Source organism: Rhyacophila brunnea, unplaced genomic scaffold, assembly GCF_057557595.1.
Source record: "Rhyacophila brunnea isolate RB1 unplaced genomic scaffold, BYU_Rbru_1.0 scaffold_2, whole genome shotgun sequence".
NCBI classification, from domain to species: Eukaryota; Metazoa; Arthropoda; class Insecta; order Trichoptera; family Rhyacophilidae; genus Rhyacophila; species Rhyacophila brunnea.
In genome coordinates this window covers 56,420,535-56,442,425 of record NW_028232859.1, presented here as the reverse complement: position 1 = coordinate 56,442,425, position 21,891 = coordinate 56,420,535, and the positions used below count along the sequence as shown (strand labels likewise).

The following is a 21,891-nucleotide window of genomic DNA, read 5'->3' as shown; positions in this document are numbered from 1 at the left end:
AAAGATGACTAAAAACGTTACCCATTTACTTTAAAAAGAAAACATGTCAATTAATATATTATTATTGTTACTAATAGAACAATAAACAGAACATAAAATGGAATAACTAATGCATGGCCTTAATCGACATGAAAAAAACAGTAACTAGGTACCTACCTAATGTGAAATTAAATACTGTGACTGTGACGTAAACATAGATAACAATGTTGTCATGAGAGCTGATAATGACGTATTGATGACAGATAATTCACATTGCTATCTAATATTGAAAAGACATCAGCATTATGATACACTTTTTTAACGATAACTATAATATAATACCCGATGTACCTACCTATCATTTACAGTAGGTATTCAATATTAGTATTATTATAATAATTTATAATAATAGCTAGGTACCTATAATAGGTAGGTACCTACATACAATTTTTTTTTTAAATAATATAATATTATACAAATAATATACCTAAGTATCTATTAATCTAAGTGCCAGAGATTGAGCAAGCGGGGCGCCGAAAAATCCCAAATAATACTTACAATAATAATTAATAATTATTTTATTATAGATTCTGAAAATGCCTATAGGTACTTACATATTATTAATATCTACATAGGCACATATAAGTTCCAAATAAGTACAATCTTACAGAAATTAAAAGTATTAATGAAATTATAGTAATATAATTATTATTGAGTTAAAATTAATATTCACCAGTTTCGTTTTAACGCTTTGTTTTAAGAAAAAAATCATATACCTACATAGTTAATAAAACAGATAGGTATAATTCGATTTTATTTAATTTTGGGCCGATTCACTAGAAAAAATCCAAACTGATTTAAGTAAGATACAAATTATTAGTTGATAAAATATACGTATTATGAACTTGTATCCCTTATAAAATTACGCTTGACCACGTACGCAAGACTAGTTAGCGCAATAGTTTTTGTTTTGGTAAACGTCAGTTCAGCCATCGGTAAATGTCACACTGATTACTCACTGTGACAGCTTTTTCCACATAATATTATATATGGTGATACCGGGCTTTCAATTTTCACGAAAGTACTGCTGGTTAGTGAATATCATCATCACATTGTTATTCAAAAATATGTTGCCCTCATTATTACTAATTTCCTAAGAGTTGATAATAAAAATGCTTTCAAATCCCACACAATTTAAAACACGCAGATCGTCTTAAAAATTTCATATAATTTAGCAAATGGAATCGATTTGGTACAATTCACGTCAACAATCAATATTAATTTCTACAACTGTGACTGTGTAAAGGTCGGTAGATTCTCTACTTCATTTTGATTATCAAATCTTCAGAATGATTTTAATATTGACGCTTTCGTTTATTTTCTAGATTCTGAATATTCGTATGAGATAACATGGATTCAGATAGATTCAGCAGAGCCGGAACGGGCACGAATGCCCGCCGAAGAGATTTGGACAGTTTTGGACTCCGCGATGAAGGTCCATCGGTATTCGGTAGAGGAAGAGGTCGAAGGAATTCAGGAGGATTTGTAGATTTAGGAAATGAATACCAGTATGGCGCTGGTGGCCATCAGGCTTCTGGAGCTAATGAAATTTTCGCCGAAGAACAGGTAAAAGACATTCACAGAAAAAAATACTATTATGGCTGGCAATACATTGCTAAAACATCAACATACCTATCAAACTATTAAAAAAAATTGGAGAAGTTAATTTTTTGTTGCAGTTTTTCATTTTTTTTATACCACATTTCTGTCAAATCAGCACAATTAAAAATGGTTTTAATCAACACTGCATGATTTCAAATTCAGACGCATTTGCATTTTTACTGAGTACTAAGTAGGTACAATACAATATTTTTTGCTTGAATTCCGTGTATGATACTTAATTATTTTGACAGCTGTCGGTTACATTTTCAATTTTGCCTCTAAATGTGTGGTGACACTGACTACGTATTGTCCGATTCTGCAGTACATACACCCATTTATATAAATATGCATATGGTTCTCAGCGCAGCTATTCTTAACAATTAGCACGTTTCCGTTATTTTCATTGGTCCAAATTAACATGGAAGCCATTCCATACACAAGGCGGTTATCAGTGGCTATCAATAGTTATCTACAATAATTAGTAAATTCGTAATAAGTACTGTGAAAATTTAAGTTGGTAGACATACGTATGGTAAGTCTCTATTCGGTCAAATTTGGGTATGTTTGTGCCGGCGTATTTATGTTCTTTTTCCACCTGAACTCAATATGCTTAAAATTTTGATTAAAATCGAATTAAATATGATTATCGCATAAGTAAAATCGACTAATAATATTAATGATATTTCAGCCAAAATTAATTGTAAAATGCACAAAATGTGGAATCGAGTGCGATGATCGCATGCACTAGTAAAATCACTGCCATTTGTTATTCACTTAATTGTTATACCAACTCATTCAATCTCATTCACTCACTGAATTTAAACAATATACAAATCGATTATAAATTCCCTTTAATTGTTTCACAGGGTGACGTGCCTTGGTGGAGATCAAATTTTTTCATCTCTCAACCAGTATTATTTGGAACTTGGGACGGAGTCTTCACATCTTGTTTGATAAATATTTTTGGAGTTATAGTCTTTCTCCGATCGGGATGGATGGTCGGCCAAGCGGGTGTTGTAAATGCTGTCCTAATAGTCTTATTCACAGGTTTGTTGTCATATATTCATCGTAGATCCATCTTAGTAGAAACTGAGCAGTTGCCATCAATCAATTCTACAAATTAACTAGTAAGAAACTGAGCCGCTATGAATACATACAATTATCCTAAAAAAATGGAAAAGTTTGTACAGTACTTTCTCAGTAATCCGTCACCCCAAAAAAGTGTCCAATTAGTGAATGCGGCGGATTATAGTGCATCCTTCATACAAAATATGGTAAAGATTAAAATAGGTATTTCGTAAAAATGGTTTTTTTGAGAAATTTGTATTAGCAAATTACAGTTTTTTTATAATCAAAATCAAGTATTTACTAAATTATATATATTTATAAACTAAGTTTATTAACTAAATATTAAACAGTAAATCAGTTGATTCTGTTCAGTGAGGCAGATATTCTTGAATGACTTAGGATTCCTGGCTTTCCCTATGACCAAAAGCTTCAGTTTGTGTGTCCCGGTTGCGATGCGGTCCTTGGGCACTTTCCTCCCTGGTACATTACTTTCTTCACGATGAATGTATATTTTACAAAGGAGAAATTTCCAAAATAAACCCGTCTCATCTGCGTTCTATACTTGTACGCGGCGGATTACTGAATTTGTCAATCGAATATCGGCGATTTATAGAGCTCGATTTTGTACTTTCAACTTGTAAAAATAACAGCGGATTATAGTTTTTGTCGGATTATCGAGCGGCGGATTACTGAGAGTGTACTGTATTCATATTTCTAGCTTTCACCTACGCTGCTCTCCCACATGTGGATTTTTTGTTATACAATTGTCTGGTAAATGACAACTAAAACTCAATTGATAAAATGGAAACCATATTTCAACAAAGTCGATCAACTTGTATGTTGAAAGTTAATGTCTTTTCTATTTTTAGTTGATTCAGCTGTAAATCATTATTTGAGTCAACAATCCATCGGCATGCGGAAACTTCTTTAGATTTGAATATAATTAGTGTGCTGCCGTGTGTCACAGAACGCTTTTGTTTTTGTTTTAAAAAAATTAACATCTTGAAAAGAGTGTTGAAATGGTCGGACGATATGATGTTAACGAACTAACAACTTAAATAATTGATATGTGGCAACATTCCTATCAATTTGTTTTTCAATCTTCAAAAGAAAGTTGAACAACAAAAATTAATATGTGAAAACGCAGTATAAGTAGGTACAAAAGCAGGAAACTCCTTAAACGTTGTAGATAATCTATTTATATAATTTTGAAGCCTTATTATCCTTTATATTTATTTTAAACATATTTGATGACTGCATAAAGTATTTTTGTTACATAAAATAGTATTCTTTTAAACCTCTCGCTCTAATGTTTTAGAATATAGTCATATTTCGGTACATGAATGTGCAGTGGTGTTAAGATTTTTTACATTTATTAATTTTTAATCGCATTTATAAAACCATTAGTATAATTTTATATTATTTTTATTTTATTTAACCATGTCCGATCCTAATAGGATCATATGGGCCTCCACAGAGTAGAGGTTTGTATTAACAGATTTTGTTTTTTACGAGAAATGGGTGTCAGCCACTTGCTCAACCTATTAGGTCCATACCCTGACTCACACACAAACTGAAAAACAATATGTGTACTTGCCAGACCCAGGATTCGAACCTGAGACCCACAGCGTGATAGTCCAACGCTTATGCCGCGCGGCCACCGTGGGTGTGAATTATGAATTAGTATAATTTATGACGAGATAATTTTAGTAAAATATTTACGATAAAAAATTATATTGATAATCTCTGTGATCCCAAATTTGACAAGAATTAGGCATTTTATTATTCAAAAAATCGGCAAGATTAACACATTTGAAGATGATTCTAAAGATACTTATTATAAGCTATGTCTTTGACCATCAAGTGTGATAAACATCTTATGATATTGACGCGCGTGTTTGAACATGTACCGTTTAAAAAAAATAAAAAAAAATTCGGTTAGGTACATGTTTAAACACGCGCGTTAACATAATTTTACTCCCTACTTTAATTATAGTTTGTCAATTTATGGCTACGGCCGTATGTTGTAGCTCAGGGGGGGGCAAACTGCGGGCCGCATGTGGCCTGCCGGGTATTTTTTTGCGGCCCGCCATCATTAATTGTACCTCTTTTATAATTTTTTAAAAAATATTGTCAATAGAATAAAATTTGAAGAATTCTTTGTTTCGTAAATGTATTATCTCAGTACGTCTTTCTTGCGTCTTGTCTCACACTATGTAACCACTATTTTCTACGTTAAACATCGTGACACATTTAAATACTTTAAACTCCGCGTTGCAAGGAAAAAAAATATATGCCCATGATATGGTAAAAAAGTTTGAAAGAATTTCAATTAAAACTCAGGTTATTCCTTCGACAAATATATCGAATAACGACATGGACCACTTTCCAACTTTGAAGTTGCTGAATAAACCAGAATATAAATTTGAAGAATATGGTAATAAAGCTCTGAATGATGATTTTTCACAAAGATTTGGTGACTTCCGAAAAATTGAGACAAGTTTAGCAATAGTACGGGATCCATTTTCAATAGAAATTGATAGTGTACCGACAGAGCTACAACTTGAGATTATTGATCTGCAGTGTGAGACTGATTTAACAGAATTGATTCGTCGTGAAAAAATCTCCAAATTTTACAATGCCCTTAATTTAGACAAATTCGACCAACTTAAAGATTATGCAAGAAAAATATTCGTTATTTTTGGATCAACCTATATATGTGATCAAACATTTTCGATCATGAACCTAAATAAAAATTCTTTATGATCAAATATCTCCGATGCCTATTTACAAGAAGTTTTGAGAATATCAACTACAAAATTAACACCTGCATTTAAAAAAAATGTTAAAAACAGTTTCATTCCTCTCATAAATTTTTTTGTAATGTTTATTTTTCGTGATAACATATAGTGTATATCTAAAAATGGTATTTTACTTGCGGCCCGCCGCTCATTTTGAATTCTTGAATTTGGCCCTCCACCCAAAAAGTTTGCCCCCCTCTGTTGTAGCTTAACCACTGGGGAATGCCAAAAGAAATGGCGTATTTCAAAAAAACACTACCTTATTCTTAGGTCAATAATTATTATAAAGCAATCATTATTTGTAGGATGTTTATCACACTTGAATGGTCAAAAACATAGCTTATAATGAGTATCTTTAGAATTATCTTCAAATGTGTTAATCTTGCCGATTTTTTGAATAATAAAATGCCTAATTCTTGTCAAATTTGGGATCACAGATTATCAATATAATTTTTTATCGTGAATATTTTACTAAAATTTTCTCGTCATAAATTATACTAATGGTTTTATAAATGCGATTAAAAATTAATAAATGTAAAAAATCTTAACACCAATGCACATTCATGTACCGAAATATGACTATATTCTAAAACATTAGAGCGAGAGGTTTAAAAGAATACTATTTTATGTAACAAAAATACTTTATGCAGTCATCAAATGTTTAAAATAAATATAAAGGATAATAAGGCTTCAAAATTATATAAATAGATTATCTACAACGTTTAAGGAGTGTCCAGGATCATGGTTTGAAAATACAATAAAAACTCAATTTTGACCTACGACGAGCATGTCCCCCCTTAAATATAAAGCGAAAACTGGCCTTTGAACTCGGTGACTACAGCATACAACAATGACATGTGATACTACTGTGTGCCTTCTATATATTGATATCTACGTCAAGGCACTGTATGCGATTACAGTATTATGCCACGCGTTTTTTGCATGCTAGCAACTGCAACGATTTTAGTCCAAAAAATGACCATGATGACGTGTATGTCTCAATATAGAAGCCCCAGTCTACAGCTAGAGATGTAGTGTCGCGCTCAACAGATACATCTCTCAAAGCAGTTAGGTCAGTGTCCTGTCCCGATCACCACGTTCGAAAAGCTAGCTTAAGCTATATTTCCATTTGAAACATAAGTAGATAAATGCTGTAGAGATGATAGTGTATATTCATCGATATCTATTCAACAGAGAAGTCGTACTAATTAATTGTGTGATGAAAGTTTACTGTATTTCTATTTTGTAGAAATGATAATCCATTTTTATTTTTCAGTATTTGTGGCCTTAGTATCAGTATTATCAGCTGTTGGGATTTGTGAACGGTGCCGGATAGAAAGCGGAGGCGTTTATTTTCTGCTCTCTCACACACTCGGATCCCGGTTCGGTGGATCCCTCGGTCTTCTCTATTGTTTTGGACAGGTATTAAATTAAATTCATTCTCTAATTATTTTTAAACTGGTTTATTTCCATATTTGTGTGTCATATGATATATTTGGTTTCTAAATTTAAAAAATATGATTTGAACTGTTTTTTTAGAATGAATACAGAGTACTAAACCAAACTCGAACTAAACCGTAAATATGTACAGACGATTTCACTTAATTGGGCCACGCGTTAATTGGGGCAGCCGCTTATTTGAACCTGATCTCAAGGAACAGAAACCAAACCGTGGAAATAACAGTAATTTACATCGCTTAATTGGGACAGTATATTTTTAGATCAAAATACATATTATTATGTTACACACTTAATACATTTTTGCAAAATTAAATTTGTATGCACTTATTATTTTATTTTAGAATGTATTTTTCTCCTGGCTATTGTAAGGCTATAAGAAAATGATTTTTTTTCTACTAAAGAAAATTATTCATTCGCCGTGTACTGACTGAGCGAGCAGCCTCGGGCATTTGCTTCACGAAAATCGTTGCGCCAGGCTGCCGCGCACAGCACCTTTGAGCATCGACAAAACTGAGAACGCTTATATCGGCCACGGCAACGCTCAGGCGAGGCGGCCTTTGCCTCAGGCGAGTCGCGTACTGACTGACCGAGCATTTGCCTCGCAAGGCTTTTACATATGTTATCTATAGCGAGGCTGCTCACTCAGTCAGTACGCGGCTGAATTCGCTTTATTGAGCCAAAATTCCCTAGTCCCAATTAAGCGGAATTGACTGCATGTTATGTAAATAATATAAATGCAATAATAAGTGGGGATTCTTGTATGTTTTTCAGGCTGTAGGATGTGCCTTGAATGTGCTGGGATTTGGTGAATCGATGGCAGGTCTGGTGGGCTTCGGAGACAATGTATGGGCGGCCCGAGGGTTCGCAGGGGGCGCCGTCCTCTTACTCGGAACGATCAATATTGCAGGAGTCAAATGGGTTGTCAAACTTCAGTTTGTACTTCTTTTAGTATTGCTCTTGGCAGCGCTTGATTTCATGGTTGGGTCTTTCGTACACGTGGATGTCGGTGAGTTAACATTTTTTTTTTATTGTAGACCGTAATATCTTAGGGATTTGTGGAATTTTTACGATCACTTACCTACTGCTGTGATGTAGATAAGAAAATATTATAAATTTAATAAAGAATTAAAAAAACAATTTATTTATACTAGTTTTAGCCGCCATTTAGTAACAATATGCAACTATAATGCCCAAATCACATGAGCAAACTCAACAAATCCCGCCAACTTTATCGCTAATAGGCCCTTTGGCACATTGTATCCTTTCATGAAGTCATAAGCTAAAATTAAACATTGCTATTGCATTTGTCAATGGTGTCATTTTGACATTTACCTATATAATAAAAGTCTCTGAACTTTATTAATTACTGGCAGTGTCACCCGGCGCTGCCCGGGAGTGGAATGGTTTAATATTTGAAAAAAAAAAATTCTAAATTTAATACGTAGAGTGCAAAGGATTGAATTTAAAAAAGTAAAAAAATATAGAGATTTTTATTTTTAACATAATATAGTATATTTTTGTACATTTATTGCATTTAAATATCTTAAAAAGTGGTACATATTCAATTTATTATTGTAAAACTGTCCCAGGGTGCAACGGGTTAAATCTGAAATTCGAGAACCTGACCACGCACTCCGGCTCTGATGCCGCTACATACAATTTTATTAATGTCCGTGAGTGAAGCATTCCGATCTAATGTGGCAGCACTGCGTCGCCCGCGCCAACCTGCCGATTAGCGATTCTAATAACACAATTATTTGCATCTAACTTTGCCATTTGACCTCCGATCGAGCCGAAATAAACGCCAATATTTTTTAAATGTACACATTCTAGCGACATTTTCAATAAAAATGGGGGTTGCAGCACTAACTTGCGCGTTTCAAGGCCCTGTATGCAGCGCCCTTTTTCCACAAAAACCATAAAACTGTCTCCGTGGTACAACGGGTTAAATCTGAAATTCGACACCCCGACCACGCACTCCAGCTCATTGGCCTCCATCTACTCTCCAAATTTAACAAAAAGGATAATTTTATTATAGCACGGAAACGCGATGGAATTGTTTACGCCAAATCATCAGATTATCTATTTATGCAATCTGTCAGAGCTGAAAATTGCACCTAGGGTGAGTCTCGCTGAGCCTCGGCAGCACCGGCGATTAGCGTTTTTAATAACACAAATATTTGCATCTAACTTTGCCATTTAACCTCCGATCGAGCTGAAATAAACGGCAATATTTTTTAATGTACACATGCTAGCGACATATTCAATAAAAAATGGGGGTTGCAGCACTAACTTCCGCATTTCAAAGCCCTGTACGCGGCGGCCTTTTTCCGCAAAAACCATAAACACAACGTAAGTGCAACGGGTTAAATCTGAAATTCGGGACCACACACTCCGGCTCGTCGGCCTCCGTCTACTGTCCAAATTTTGTCGTAATCGAACTGCGCGTGTGGATTTGTATAAAGAAAAACCGAAGGACGGTACAAACATTCATCCAAATATATTCTTCAAATTATAGTATAGATTAAACAGACTATAACAATTCGTAACAAAAATAATATTCTAATGAATAGAATCAGCAACTTGTTACTTGTCCAAATACAATCTGCAATAGTGTGCAGTCACATTTGAAGAAAATATGAGAGAAGATTTTAATATAATGGCGAATTATAATGTTTGGTTTACTTATTTTTGACACAAGTTACACAATGTATCTTATGACCTATCTCAGCAAGCATCAAAACGATCAAATTGGTACCTGAATTACTATTTAAGGTTGATGATTGGTCATGACTAGAGAATCCAATCCCGAGTCAAAATTTTGATCCCGGGATTTCAATTTGACTATCTCAGGACTGGTCCTGGGATTGACATTTTTTTCGATAGTTAATATTAAATTTTTATATATACACATGGCATTGATAAAATCGGTCAAAAATCTATAGTATAGTAAAGTTTATACTGTTCATTGTTAATATTATTTATTTATTTAAGAAAAGATAACAAATCCAAATACAAGTTCAATTAAAATAAAAAATAACATGTTGTGTTGACAATAAATAAAATTCACAAACATTCCGAGATTCTAACAATTGGTATGTATTCGTGGATATGTTTGTATTAAATTCAATGAGAAAATTAAAACATACATTCATAAAATTCGGTGTAGAAACATGTGCGTGCCTGCACCTCTGTGGCACTGGCGGTTAGACGCCGTTCGGTGGCATCTTACTGCTTAAATAAACAAATTTATTATTTTTCTGATGTTGTTATGATTGCATAAAGCAAATAATAGTTATTTATTATCCGTGAGTACCTATCCAGCAATTATTCCTGTGACATTGTCACTAACATAATGATTTTGTACACATACTAATAATTGATTATGATTGATAAAAAATTGATCCTGTAAGTTTCAGGATTCATATTTATCGAAAATTATTCGAGATCCCGGGATTGGATTCCCTATTCTGTACATTATTATTACATTTTATAAAGAACGGACAGCCTGAGGCGGTACCTAATACCTTCGGTAAATATTTGGTCTCTGGTCACAATTTTCCCCCACTATCACTAGACTTAATTGAACCAGGTTTTCTTCCTCTTTCAATGATGACCAGTCTCTTCAAGCTGTCACCCTCCGTTTGAGTCTGTCTTTTGTTCTTAGCTATTCAAGAATGAATTTATTGCATCCATAACTGTCATGTGGATTCTGACCATACGTCTCCAATACCATACCAGCTCAAAAGCATTTTTAATCTGCAAAGACTTTTATTATTATTGAAATATTATAATATGGACTTTAATTAAACAGAATTTTACATGATGTTTCTTTTACTTCAATCAACAACTGTATGTATTTAATAAATTCAGGGCACAAAAAATACCAAATGCTGCTTTTTCGATTCTCTATTTGTTAACATCCATTTCAGGGAGCGGTTTTGATGGATGGTTGTACGGAAACATGGGCAACAACACATGGTCAGACTATCATGATGGATATACATGGTTCACCGTATTTGGAGTCTTCTTCCCAACTGTGACTGGAATCCTCGCTGGAATTAACATGAGCGGCGATCTCAAAGCACCCTCCACTAATATACCTAATGGGTCTCTTGCTGCCATTATAACAGGGTATATTATTATTTATTAACTTGAAAACCATTTTAAATATCGAACGTTTAACCTTTTTACTGCCGGTAGGTGTATGTATGGCGGTACCTTGCATGCCGCGAATTTTATTGCAAAAATAAAAAATTAAAATCAATTTACGTTTCAAGTGGTGAAAACGAATTTTGTTTCAATTCTGAGTATGTGACGATATTCCCAATATATGTCGTTGTATGTTCAACATATTTGTATGTTTAAAATAATTGATTTACGTTAGTAAAATCCCGTTTAAAGCGGGACGTTCAAAGACATCATTTATGTATCAGCGGCGTTCCGTTCACAGAAAAGTTCGTGTCTTAAGACGTCATTAGCAGCCATCTGGTTAACCGGATCAGTGTCGATCAGTGTAAGATTATTAAGAGTGGCATCTGAGACGCCAAGTGGACATAATATGGTCCAATCCCAACACAGCTTCGGATCCAAATCTTCAATACTTGCATTGCTTAGAAAAATGTCTTGTGTCGATGAAAGACAATACATTAAAATAATTACACGTTTCTCGAATCATTTATTTATATGTAAAATGAAAACTAGCCATTTTGTTTTTAGATTTTTAGAATGCAAACCTTTTTTATTGAAATACATAAATTTGGAAAAACTACAAAAAACTGTGTACCGAGTGGGATTTGAATATACAGCGTGCGATATTTTGGTCCCAGTATGCAATATACGTGGGTTGAAATCCTAGTTGATCCACGATTTTTCTAATTTTTATGTTTCTGAATCTGTTTCAAGCAATTTAAAATAATTTTAATTTAATTGTTTAGTAGTAGGTTGGATTTGCAATCCTGGAATCCCACTTGATTTTTGATCCCAAAATACTGGGATTGAGATTACTGGAATCCCGGAATTATAAGAAATGATACTAATAAATTATTCATGTAATTTTTTACTGTATCAAATTCTCTTGCACTGTTTGATCAAAGCTTATTGTGAACTGTTCCAGGACATTCTTGTACCTGGCGTTTGTGGTGACCCTCGGTGGAACGTGCCAACGATCAGCGCTGCTTGAAGACTCATTCCTCACAGCAAAGGTATCGGCGGTGAAAGTGCTCTTGCTAGCCGGGTTGTATGTCAGCTCCATGAGCTCTTGTCTGGGAGCCATGTACGGGACTCCCCGAGTCTTGCAAAGCATCGCGAATGAGAATGTTATTCCTGGTCTCGGTGTCTTAGGAAAAGGGGTAATTTGATTACTATATTCATAATTTTAGCTAGTAAAAGGAAGTACGACCATCAAAAAAGGGTTTTCAGCCATGGTAGATATAATATGATTAATTCATATTTGGTAAAGTAAAAATAACTTCAAATAGATAGTTTATCAAACAATTTATCTTCCATGGCTTGACATTTCAATCGAGCTCACCAATTTCATGGAAGCATATCTTACATTGAATGTGTGAAATTGCGTATTACACGAAATCGGCAATATTTAGCCTAATTCATGGATAAGACAACGGGCTTGCATTATTCATGAATTAGGCAATTTATCTGCCGAGTGCGTGAATTTGGCAGGGTATGGAATTCTTAAACTGTCAACATAACAGTAGAAAAAGTGAATTTAATACGGATGGTTTTATTAGTTATAATTGGACATAATATTATTATTATTAGGTTAGGTTAGGTTTTTTAACTCGGAATTCAACTGAATGTCCATTTTGAGGCTAGCTAACAAGTGTCAACAAACTATCAAATCATACTATCACAAACAAACAATCGACCATTGCCTGAGGCCCAAGCACGAATCAAATCGCGAAAATACCTAATTCAAGTATAAAAAAATTCTTCCGTTATCATATTATAGTTCTAGATGTTTTTTGGGCATAGTAAATGGATATGAACGTCATTGTAGTTATTGATTGGTATATTTTTATATAATCAATGACGTTTGACACATTAGGTTAGTTTGATTAGTTGCAAAAAACACCACCGTAGCTCGACCATCTATTTTGACCAATGCATGAGCATTTGACACATTTGGTTTAGTTGCAAAAAACACCACCGCAGCGCTACTATCTAATTTGCCCAATGCATGAACTAGGCAGAAAAATTACTGCCAAAATCATGCACTCGGCAGATATTTTTCCTAATTCAAGAATAAAGCAACAGGCTTGCATTTTTCATGAAATAAGCAAAATTTTGCCGATTTTATGTAATATGAAATTTCACACATTCGGCGTAACACATAAATCATATACTAAATATGAAGTATGGCGGGGCCAATGTAATTGCAAACTGTACAACATCCGCTGAATGTGAAATATATAAAGAATGAACTATGTACTGTTCTCGAAACAGCTAACATCAACAAATTTGGAGTGAGAACAACATCAGGAAACCACTACTCTGGTGGCTGAACAAAGTAGAAAAGGACCACCTTACTCTCTGCATGTCCATGTAGCAATCTAAGGTAAATAAGAGGACATTTTAAAGAACAATATTGGAGGTGGTGAAGGCCCACATGAATTCAAATCAATACTTATCTCTTGAGAATGGCCTAAGCAAGGAGCCAGAAACATCAATATTGCATATTATGTGTACTAGGAGAAATGATAACTAAAAATTCATAATACTCACTGTGTATTAGTTAATTTAATATTTAGAGATTTAGCCTATATACTATGTTCGATTTTGTTTTCAGAGAGGGCCTAACAAAGTTCCAGTCTATTCGATGACAGTGGTTGCCATTGTGACGATAACGTTTATTTTGATCGGGGACATTAACCGCCTCGCTCCTATCGTGACGATGCCTTTCCTCGTAACTTACGCATGCATTGACTATTCATACTTTGCTCTGGCGCAGACTTTCGACTTGCAGCATATGAGAGAAGCGAGGTACGAATTTTCTTATTATTGTTGATGTATATTCTTTAAAAGTAGAGTGAGATATTAAAGCTCCAGTTATCAAATGTACATCTTATTTATTCTTATCGTGCCATCCCCCAACGGAGGTAGGCCACTATTAGGATGATCTTTGCTTTTATCATCAGCTACCCGAAAGACTTTAGTGGAGCTGCACTTGTTCCAATCACGGAGGTTCCTAAGCCACGAAATGAAGTGTCATCCGCTGCTACGTTTACCATTTATCTTTCCTTGGAGAACAAGTTGTGGAATTCTGCACTTTTATCGGCCGACGTATTGTAGTTTTCTGGTTTTGATACTACAAAGAACTTTTCCGTCCTTTCCCACTCGTTTTAGGATGTCAACATTTCTCACCCGCTGAGTCCAAGGAATTTTGAGGATGCGTCTATGCAGCCACATCCCGAAATCCTAATTTTAAAAAAAGTTGTTAATTATAATATTGGCTACCCCCAGTGATGTGGACGTAAGAAACATCAAAGGCAAGAAAATATGGGATGATGATAGTGATTTTGCTTTCAATTTGGGTATATTATCTGTGCTGTTATAGTGTATACAATCTTGTGGAAATTCCTTGGTATTATTTTATCAGCTTTCATGCATACTTGTAGGATTTTTGAGGATCTTGTGGTATAATTTATTGCATAATTTTTAGTTAAAATGTCATGTTTCCACACTCATAATGAAATATTTTTTTAGATTTCAATCTCAAGTTCAACGTTCCTCGTCACAAGACGACTCTCCGAACTCAAATAACTATGGAACCACCACAAATGATTTGGATGTTTTGTTCCCTGAAAGGACAAGGCATAAAAATCTCGCAGTAAGTTTAACTTCTAATAAATAATCAATGTTATTCAGCGTCCTCATGAACCAAACAACAGATTTTGTTTTCCGGGTGTCACAGTGTTTTCTTCCTTGACAACTCGGGCTCGTTTGCAGAGGCCATTCTCGAGATATAATGTAGTAAAGTGTACCGTTAACATAATGCAAACGCCGCAGTCGAATAATTCACAAGATTTAAGAATGTAACATTATTTTATTGAACATACATAATTTGAAAACACTTATATATAATCTAGCCGCCCACGATGGCCGCGTGGCTTAAGCGCCGGTCTATAGTGTCGAGGGTCCCAGGTTCGAATCCTGGGTCTGGCAAGTACACATATTGTTTTTCAATTTGTGTACGAGTCAGAGTATGGACCTAATAAGTTGAGCAAGTGGCTGACATCCATTTCTCGTAAAAACAAAATCTGTCAATACAAACCTCCACTCTGTGGAGGCCCATATGATCCTATTAGGATCGAACATGGACGAAAGAATATACAAAATATATAAAAAATAGTTTATTAAATTATTAGCAAGTATGCAAATATGTAATAACAAAAATTTGGAGTGATCCTGAAACTGGTTAATAAGTAAGGTAATTAAATAATTTGATTTAAAATACAAAATTTAGAATTTAGAACATAAGTTAACTTCGTCGCAATTAGATTAAGGCACGTATAGCTTAATGGTCAGACACATGAGAGCAAATTCCGGGGGACAAGGTTCGATCCTGCTGGGTGTTTTCAAAAAGATTTTTTCTAGTGTTTATATATTTCTCAAAAATGTTTTCAAATTATTTATGTTCAATAAAAGAGTGTTACATTCTTAAATGTTGTCAATTATCTGTTAAATAAAAAAAATGATTTATCAAAAGCATAATGTCAACGCTGCACATACAATGCGGCCATGACCTAATTTGTTGTAGCCACCGATTTTCATCATTATTTATATAATATGAAATCATACTATTCAACGTGGCTGGCCGCAAAATTCAAGTGTGTATTTCAATACCATGATTTCATATTAAATGATGGACATTGGTGACCACAACATCTCTGGTAGTAGTCGCTGTCGCATTAGTGCATGTATAGCACAAGTGATGACAGAGTTTAATTTGAAAATTTCAACCACAAATATCTTCCGAAAAGAAAATGGTTTTATTCTCAATTTTAAAATGAAGACATTTAAAATAACACTCCTTTATAGTATAAAAATATCTATCATTAATACCAAATTAATAGTCAATGTGATAAGAAAAGATAGAACATCATAAGAAATAAATAATAAGTAATTTCCCATATGCCCCGGGGAATCAGGAACTTCAATATGTATATTTTTTTTATCTAGGGAACATCGCCGACAGAAGTTTATCCAGTACAAAATGGAAATGCTGACGATCCTACTGCGGTGGAAAATGAACCAATAACAGAAAGAGCACGGAGCACCAATATTCATTCGAAAACTAAAAACTGGTATTCCAGTCTATGTAATCGATGGTTTTCACTTGGAGGGGTTAGTAAATAATATTGTCTTTACTTTTTGATGAAGCTAATACAACTATTTTCTAAGTGATTTTTTTTTACGGACGGTACAATTTTGCTATTAGAGTAAATCCGACTGAAAAGATGTCACGGCCGATTCGAAAATTGAAGAAAAAATGTCCCTATGACTCGAACCATCAACCGTTTTGATGACAGCCAGCAAGTTGGTGCATCATTGAGGCCGTGGCAAGTAATGATAAATTTTGAGACTATGTACCTTGGTATTGTCGTTCTGTCCACGTGTTAAAACTGTGAACTAACAAGCCCCTCCTGCGCAGTTAATAGCACTTCCGTTTTCAAACGAGGAACGCCCCTAAATTAATCATTTCATTTTACGGTTCCGTGGTGTACGGATCTATCAATTTACGTAATTTGATGCTTTTTATAATAAAAATATGTCTAAAACGATCACGAGTGATATAAAAATTATTGTTAGTAAAGTTTTGGTTTATTGCGAAGGAGTCGCATCTAAAAAGAGAGCCGACTGGGAATGAAGCATTGTAAAACTAGAAAAATATTACCTCCCTCTTTGGTTGATAACTATATCGTCGGTCCCTATTAAAAAAGTCGGATCTGCAAAATGCTATTTTTTAGTACGAGCAATCAAAGATGTTTCATCAAATATCCTTTGTGACCTATTGCTTACCATAATGAATAAAAATACGGGTTATAGAAACTTTTCTAAACGTTTATAAAAACATCCGTCTGTCCGGTGAACATAGCAGCAACTGTCAGATCCGACGCATCTTGCTCACCCACGCCCAGCCAACAATGTTGGTTGGTAAGAACCGACATTGTTATTCGGACACTCTCGGTAGATCCGTCATTTTTAACTTGAGTATCTCGAAATTTTTCAAACAAACAAAAAAAACTGTGATTGTGATATAAATGTTTAGTGTTTAAATAACTTTTATGTAATAATCCGAAAATCACAAAATTTCAGATCCAACTTTTTTAATAGGGACCGACGATATGTATTGATCTTTGCTTTTATGTTTCAGGTTGTAGTTAAAATAGTGATAATGTTTTTGGTCCACTGGGGCTATGCAGTGGGGTGCCTTATTGTGGTGTGGCTGGTTTGGCTCTACGTTGGAACTGCTAATCCTGCCGTAAAGCCGGGTCGCACCGCCGAATTCAAATTTCTTGTTTGGCTGAAAAATGTCTGCCTTCAAGCTATGGGGTGTGTATTTTTGTTTACATTATATTTTCTAATTCTAGCTATATCTAGAATATGAAACTCGGCAGCCCATTTCTGCAATATAGTTGCATTATCCCATTTTATAAACATGCTAGAATTTTTTTTTTAATATTTTTATGACTGGGATGAAACTTTTCATTATAAAAATTTGTAAATGTTGAAATTAAGTGCTCTGAACTACCAAGAATGCGATCAATAGTAAAGCATGTAGGTATTATGTTTTGTGATCCATTTAAAAATGAAGCATCATTTTCAATAGCCGATTCTAAAACTGTATATATTATTACAGTAAACCGGTTCTGTGCCAAAGCGGGTATGGCCAGGCGTACAGTGCCGGCCATACAAAAAATGCGAACTTATTCGTCTGTCTTTTGTAATTGTAATTTTTAAACTTTTTTAATAGAATTCTTCAAAACTATTTATCATTCCCCATGAAAAACTGCTCGGCACGCTAGAAAAATAATATTTGGGAAATTTTGGCACACATATTAACACAAATATAATATTTATACACGTATAAAGGTTCGCCAACCCTGGAATCTAAACAATCACCAACATACATAAAGTTAATTGCCTCCTTAACCCGGCCGCCGCGTAAGTTTCAATATGAAAGTAGCTCCGTCTGCGGTAAGGTTTTTCTAAATGCTTTGCTTCGCTGTATTATGATAAATACGGCAATTAAAAATAGCTGGTATTACTGTTATCATGCCTAGATACATAAGGTTCGAAGTGCCACACTAAAAAATAGAATCGATTGTTGTATTTAGCTGTGTTTACTTGAATAAAAACGTCCATAGTCCATTGAACTGAAAAATTTCGGAGCCATCTTTGATGACGTAAAAACGCGTCAGTTGGATTGTGCGCCTATGAAAAGAAATAAATCATTGACACTAATTTTATTTTAGTCATGTTAGAAACACTTAAAAATGCCATTAAAAATATTGAAAATAATAGCTTTTATTGTGTCGCATATTATTACAAGTTTTATGGGTCACGTAAAGTTGAGTCCAAATGATTGTAATATTGTAATAATTTTTTTGTTCCTTTTTGAGTGTAATTTGGATTTTTACTAGATTAAACTTTTCAGTTTTATTGAGCATTGTGTTATGTTAGTGGTTGTCGTTTTATGTTTTATAAAAAAAACAATATTTATTTTGTAAGATCTGCGTAATTTAAAAAAAAAACATTTTTTGCGTGAGGTTTTAAAATTTTATAAACACTAAATTGCATGCAAAGATGATATGTAATATAGTTGAAAAGTCAATATTCCATGATTTATATTTTATATTATGTTGTGTACCCGTGTGTGTTTTTTTTATACTTACGTTTATTTATACGTTTTGGATATTCCTTCATAGTAATTCGTTATTTATTGGTAAAACTCGCAATCGTCCTAACTAAAATATAATAATATATTACATTTTTTCATTCCGTTTGGACGAATCTTTACCACATATTTACGACTTACAATAATGAGCTCGATTTATGACTTTTTAAACAATTGGGGTGACACACGACCATGGGTAATAAAAATAAATGACATAATCCAGAACACAAGTTCAAGTACATATTTAGAAATATTTCGCGACACATTATTGTTTTCGGTTCGGTTTTTTGGTTGTCTTTTATTCCCGCAAACATGGTGTTGTAAATATCACGGTGAATATTCAACTTTACAAGGTAAATCACTCGGCGCACACTCAACGCGAATGAAAATATTTTGTATACCTAGTGCGCAGGCGCTCTAAAATACCGCGTAGATTTGAACTGATGCAATCGTACCGGCGAATCTCAATAGATCGAGAGGGTTCGAAAGATCGATGATTATGAAATTAAAACAACATATTTTTGACAAAGTTATATAGGTGGAAGTAGGCGGATAGATCGGGCTATTTTTTAATAAAATTCTCAATGCCGCATGAAAAATATTTCTTGCGTTATCCACAGGTCAAGGTTTGCGTATCTGACTGCTATACGGTCGCCCATGTGTTACGTACTAGCCGTATCCTACTGGAATACGGTCGCCGGGAAAGGGTTAACACTTTCTTTTGTGGCATTATAATAATTAGTGTTGCACACAATTTACTGGTCGGGGGAGTTTCTGAAACGCACACATAATAGACAAATTGGGTGGAACATTGCTCACTAGACCCAATTGATTACTTCACAAAGATTCATCTATTACACAAACATGTTGTAGCCCATTGCTATCTTCCCCTTTGGACATAGCTAGATGTTGAAAATTAAGTTTTTGACCAATTTATCTTTCGATACAATACCGATAAACACCAGGCAGTGTTGATATCAATGCACACATAACAAATCTTTAGTACATAAAATTAAGTGTATTTTGACGACAGCTACGAAATACGATCATTGAACCTTCTGTTCGGCTTTTACAGAATGAGATATATTGCATTTTTGTGAAAAATAATAATTATATTGTTAAATTGCAGGAAAAGGGTAATGTCATATGAGCAGTTTGTGGTGACACCTATCCATCCAGGTGTCGATGTGAGTTCCTCACAATTAAACGAAGACAATGAAGATTTCGCCTCCAGAAGAAGGTATCATCAGTCTGCGACGGTGCACGGACACTATGTCAATGTTGATGACTAATTTTATTAGCATTGTTTATTGATTTAACACTAAACATATCTGTACTAAGAAATCTATACAGCGAACAGAGCTTGAATCAAAGCTCTTAATTAGTATAAATGAATTTATTTATTTAACTACTTCTAGTATGAACTGAGATTATCAACTTTACAAGATAGATTAATCAACTTTTATATTGATATTTTATCACTTAGGTGTTGTGAGTAATTTATTAATAAATTTTGATAATCCAATATATTATTATTATATTAACACTATTGAAAAAATAACCGTACGGCTGTTAACATTTTTTATATTAGATTGACATTAGGTAATAAGCTTTATAACATGTTTTCAACGACAGTCGAATGTTGTATTGTTTAAGAGTTATTCACTGCCATTAGAAAAACAATGAATAGGTAATGCTTTATTGATTCAAATGCTCCCTCTTCGCAATGGGCCAATCAAGGTAAATGTTGGCATCCTTTAATGTGTGTTAAACGACCGCTGAAGTATGGCAAAAATTTGCTGGTCATGGGCCATACATCGAGTATGTCGCTCTCTACACTGTGGTGACCACGTACATTCACCTTGCTTCCTTCACCCAGTGTGAAGGGGGAGCATTGATAGAATGTATGCATAATGTATATAATTGTACTCTATATTGTTTTGCATTTATAGATGTAGAATTTTTTATTGATAGTTTTGCTACTGCAACAATTTGAATGTTAGGAATTTCAAAGCTTCTGTCAATAAATGTTTACTTCTGCATTACTCGGTAATGTTTTCTATGACCACAATAAATTAATATGATTCGACAAATTGATTTTACATTTTTACAATTTAAAAAAAAAAAAAAACCAAGATAAATGGACGGATTTGGAAGTATTTTTTCACTAAACAGTGGAATGTGTAATATTAATTGTGTAATCGCAATAACGTAATATGAAACAGACACATGTAATAAAAGTAAAATCTCATGTTCACATTCGCAGACACATGTTAGCTAATACATGTTAGTGATAATAAATGACACATTAAAAATTTAATTTTTTAAATTTTGAATTTAGATATATAGAAATGAGTTGTCTTAAGATACGACACTATCTAATGGAAATATGTTTGCACCGTGACACAAGTAGCAGGTAACATATTGATTTATTTCAAAATACGACGTCGTGTCATATTCCGTTCCACAGTACAAGACGTCAATGGACGTCCTGTCATATCACATCTCACAGAATACAATGTTCATAAATAGACGTCATGTCCGGGAATGTGTTATTAATTTAAACAACTAATGTGTAATGGGATTTTTCTGAAATTCCAGCAAAAGATTATTTTCTGAATCGTACTTGTATTACGAAATTCTTTTTGGTCCAATGCAAACTACGTACTTACATAATATTGTTATTGTTTCATAAATGAAACACAAATTTTATCAAGGATATTTTTTTATAACCTATCATTCGTTTTCAAAAATTAAATTATTGCATATGTAGTTAAAAAAAAAAATTCAAAAATTTTAATAGTATTTTACTACCAGATGTTTAGTGTATTTTCATATTTCAGATTGTATTGAAAAGAATATGTATATAGTTATTGATGTATGGTGTATCAGATTCCTGGGACCAATGCTTTACATTGTCTCATAATAATACTAATATTCATTTTAAAATTGTATTTGCATTCTCTGTATGGGACATGCAATAAATAACATGTACAAAAA

At 33.8% G+C, this 21,891-nt stretch overlaps 1 protein-coding gene across 2 annotated transcripts; it reads left to right on the top strand.

Annotated features, from left to right (window-relative positions):
- The first annotated feature begins 951 nt into the window (after positions 1 to 951).
- On the top strand, positions 952 to 21,007 carry LOC147072565 (solute carrier family 12 member 8). 2 transcript variants are annotated; one of them, XM_085946965.1, is made up of 12 exons: positions 952 to 1,285; positions 1,365 to 1,605; positions 2,508 to 2,688; positions 6,787 to 6,932; positions 7,743 to 7,977; positions 10,904 to 11,105; positions 12,088 to 12,322; positions 13,780 to 13,973; positions 14,697 to 14,820; positions 16,173 to 16,337; positions 17,368 to 17,546; positions 20,021 to 21,007. In XM_085946965.1, exons 2-12 carry the CDS (start codon positions 1,390 to 1,392, stop codon positions 20,181 to 20,183), a joined length of 2,040 nt encoding a protein of 679 aa, XP_085803091.1. In that variant the 5' UTR covers positions 952 to 1,285; positions 1,365 to 1,389; the 3' UTR covers positions 20,184 to 21,007. The 2 variants fall into 2 exon arrangements, with proteins under 2 accessions (XP_085803091.1, XP_085803092.1); XM_085946966.1 differs by having other exon boundaries at positions 959 to 1,069.
- The last annotated feature ends 884 nt before the right edge of the window (positions 21,008 to 21,891 follow it).

Bases quoted from the DNA above. Each gene is read 5' to 3' on its own strand.
- LOC147072565 (XM_085946965.1), top strand. From the start codon at position 1,390: ATGGATTCAGATAGATTCAGCAGAGCCGGAACGGGCACGAATGCCCGC. The intron at 16,338-17,367 runs GTTAGTAAATAA...TTTATGTTTCAG, and splicing joins GATGGTTTTCACTTGGAGGG to GTTGTAGTTAAAATAGTGAT. The intron at 17,547-20,020 runs GTGTGTATTTTT...GTTAAATTGCAG, and splicing joins GTCTGCCTTCAAGCTATGGG to GAAAAGGGTAATGTCATATG.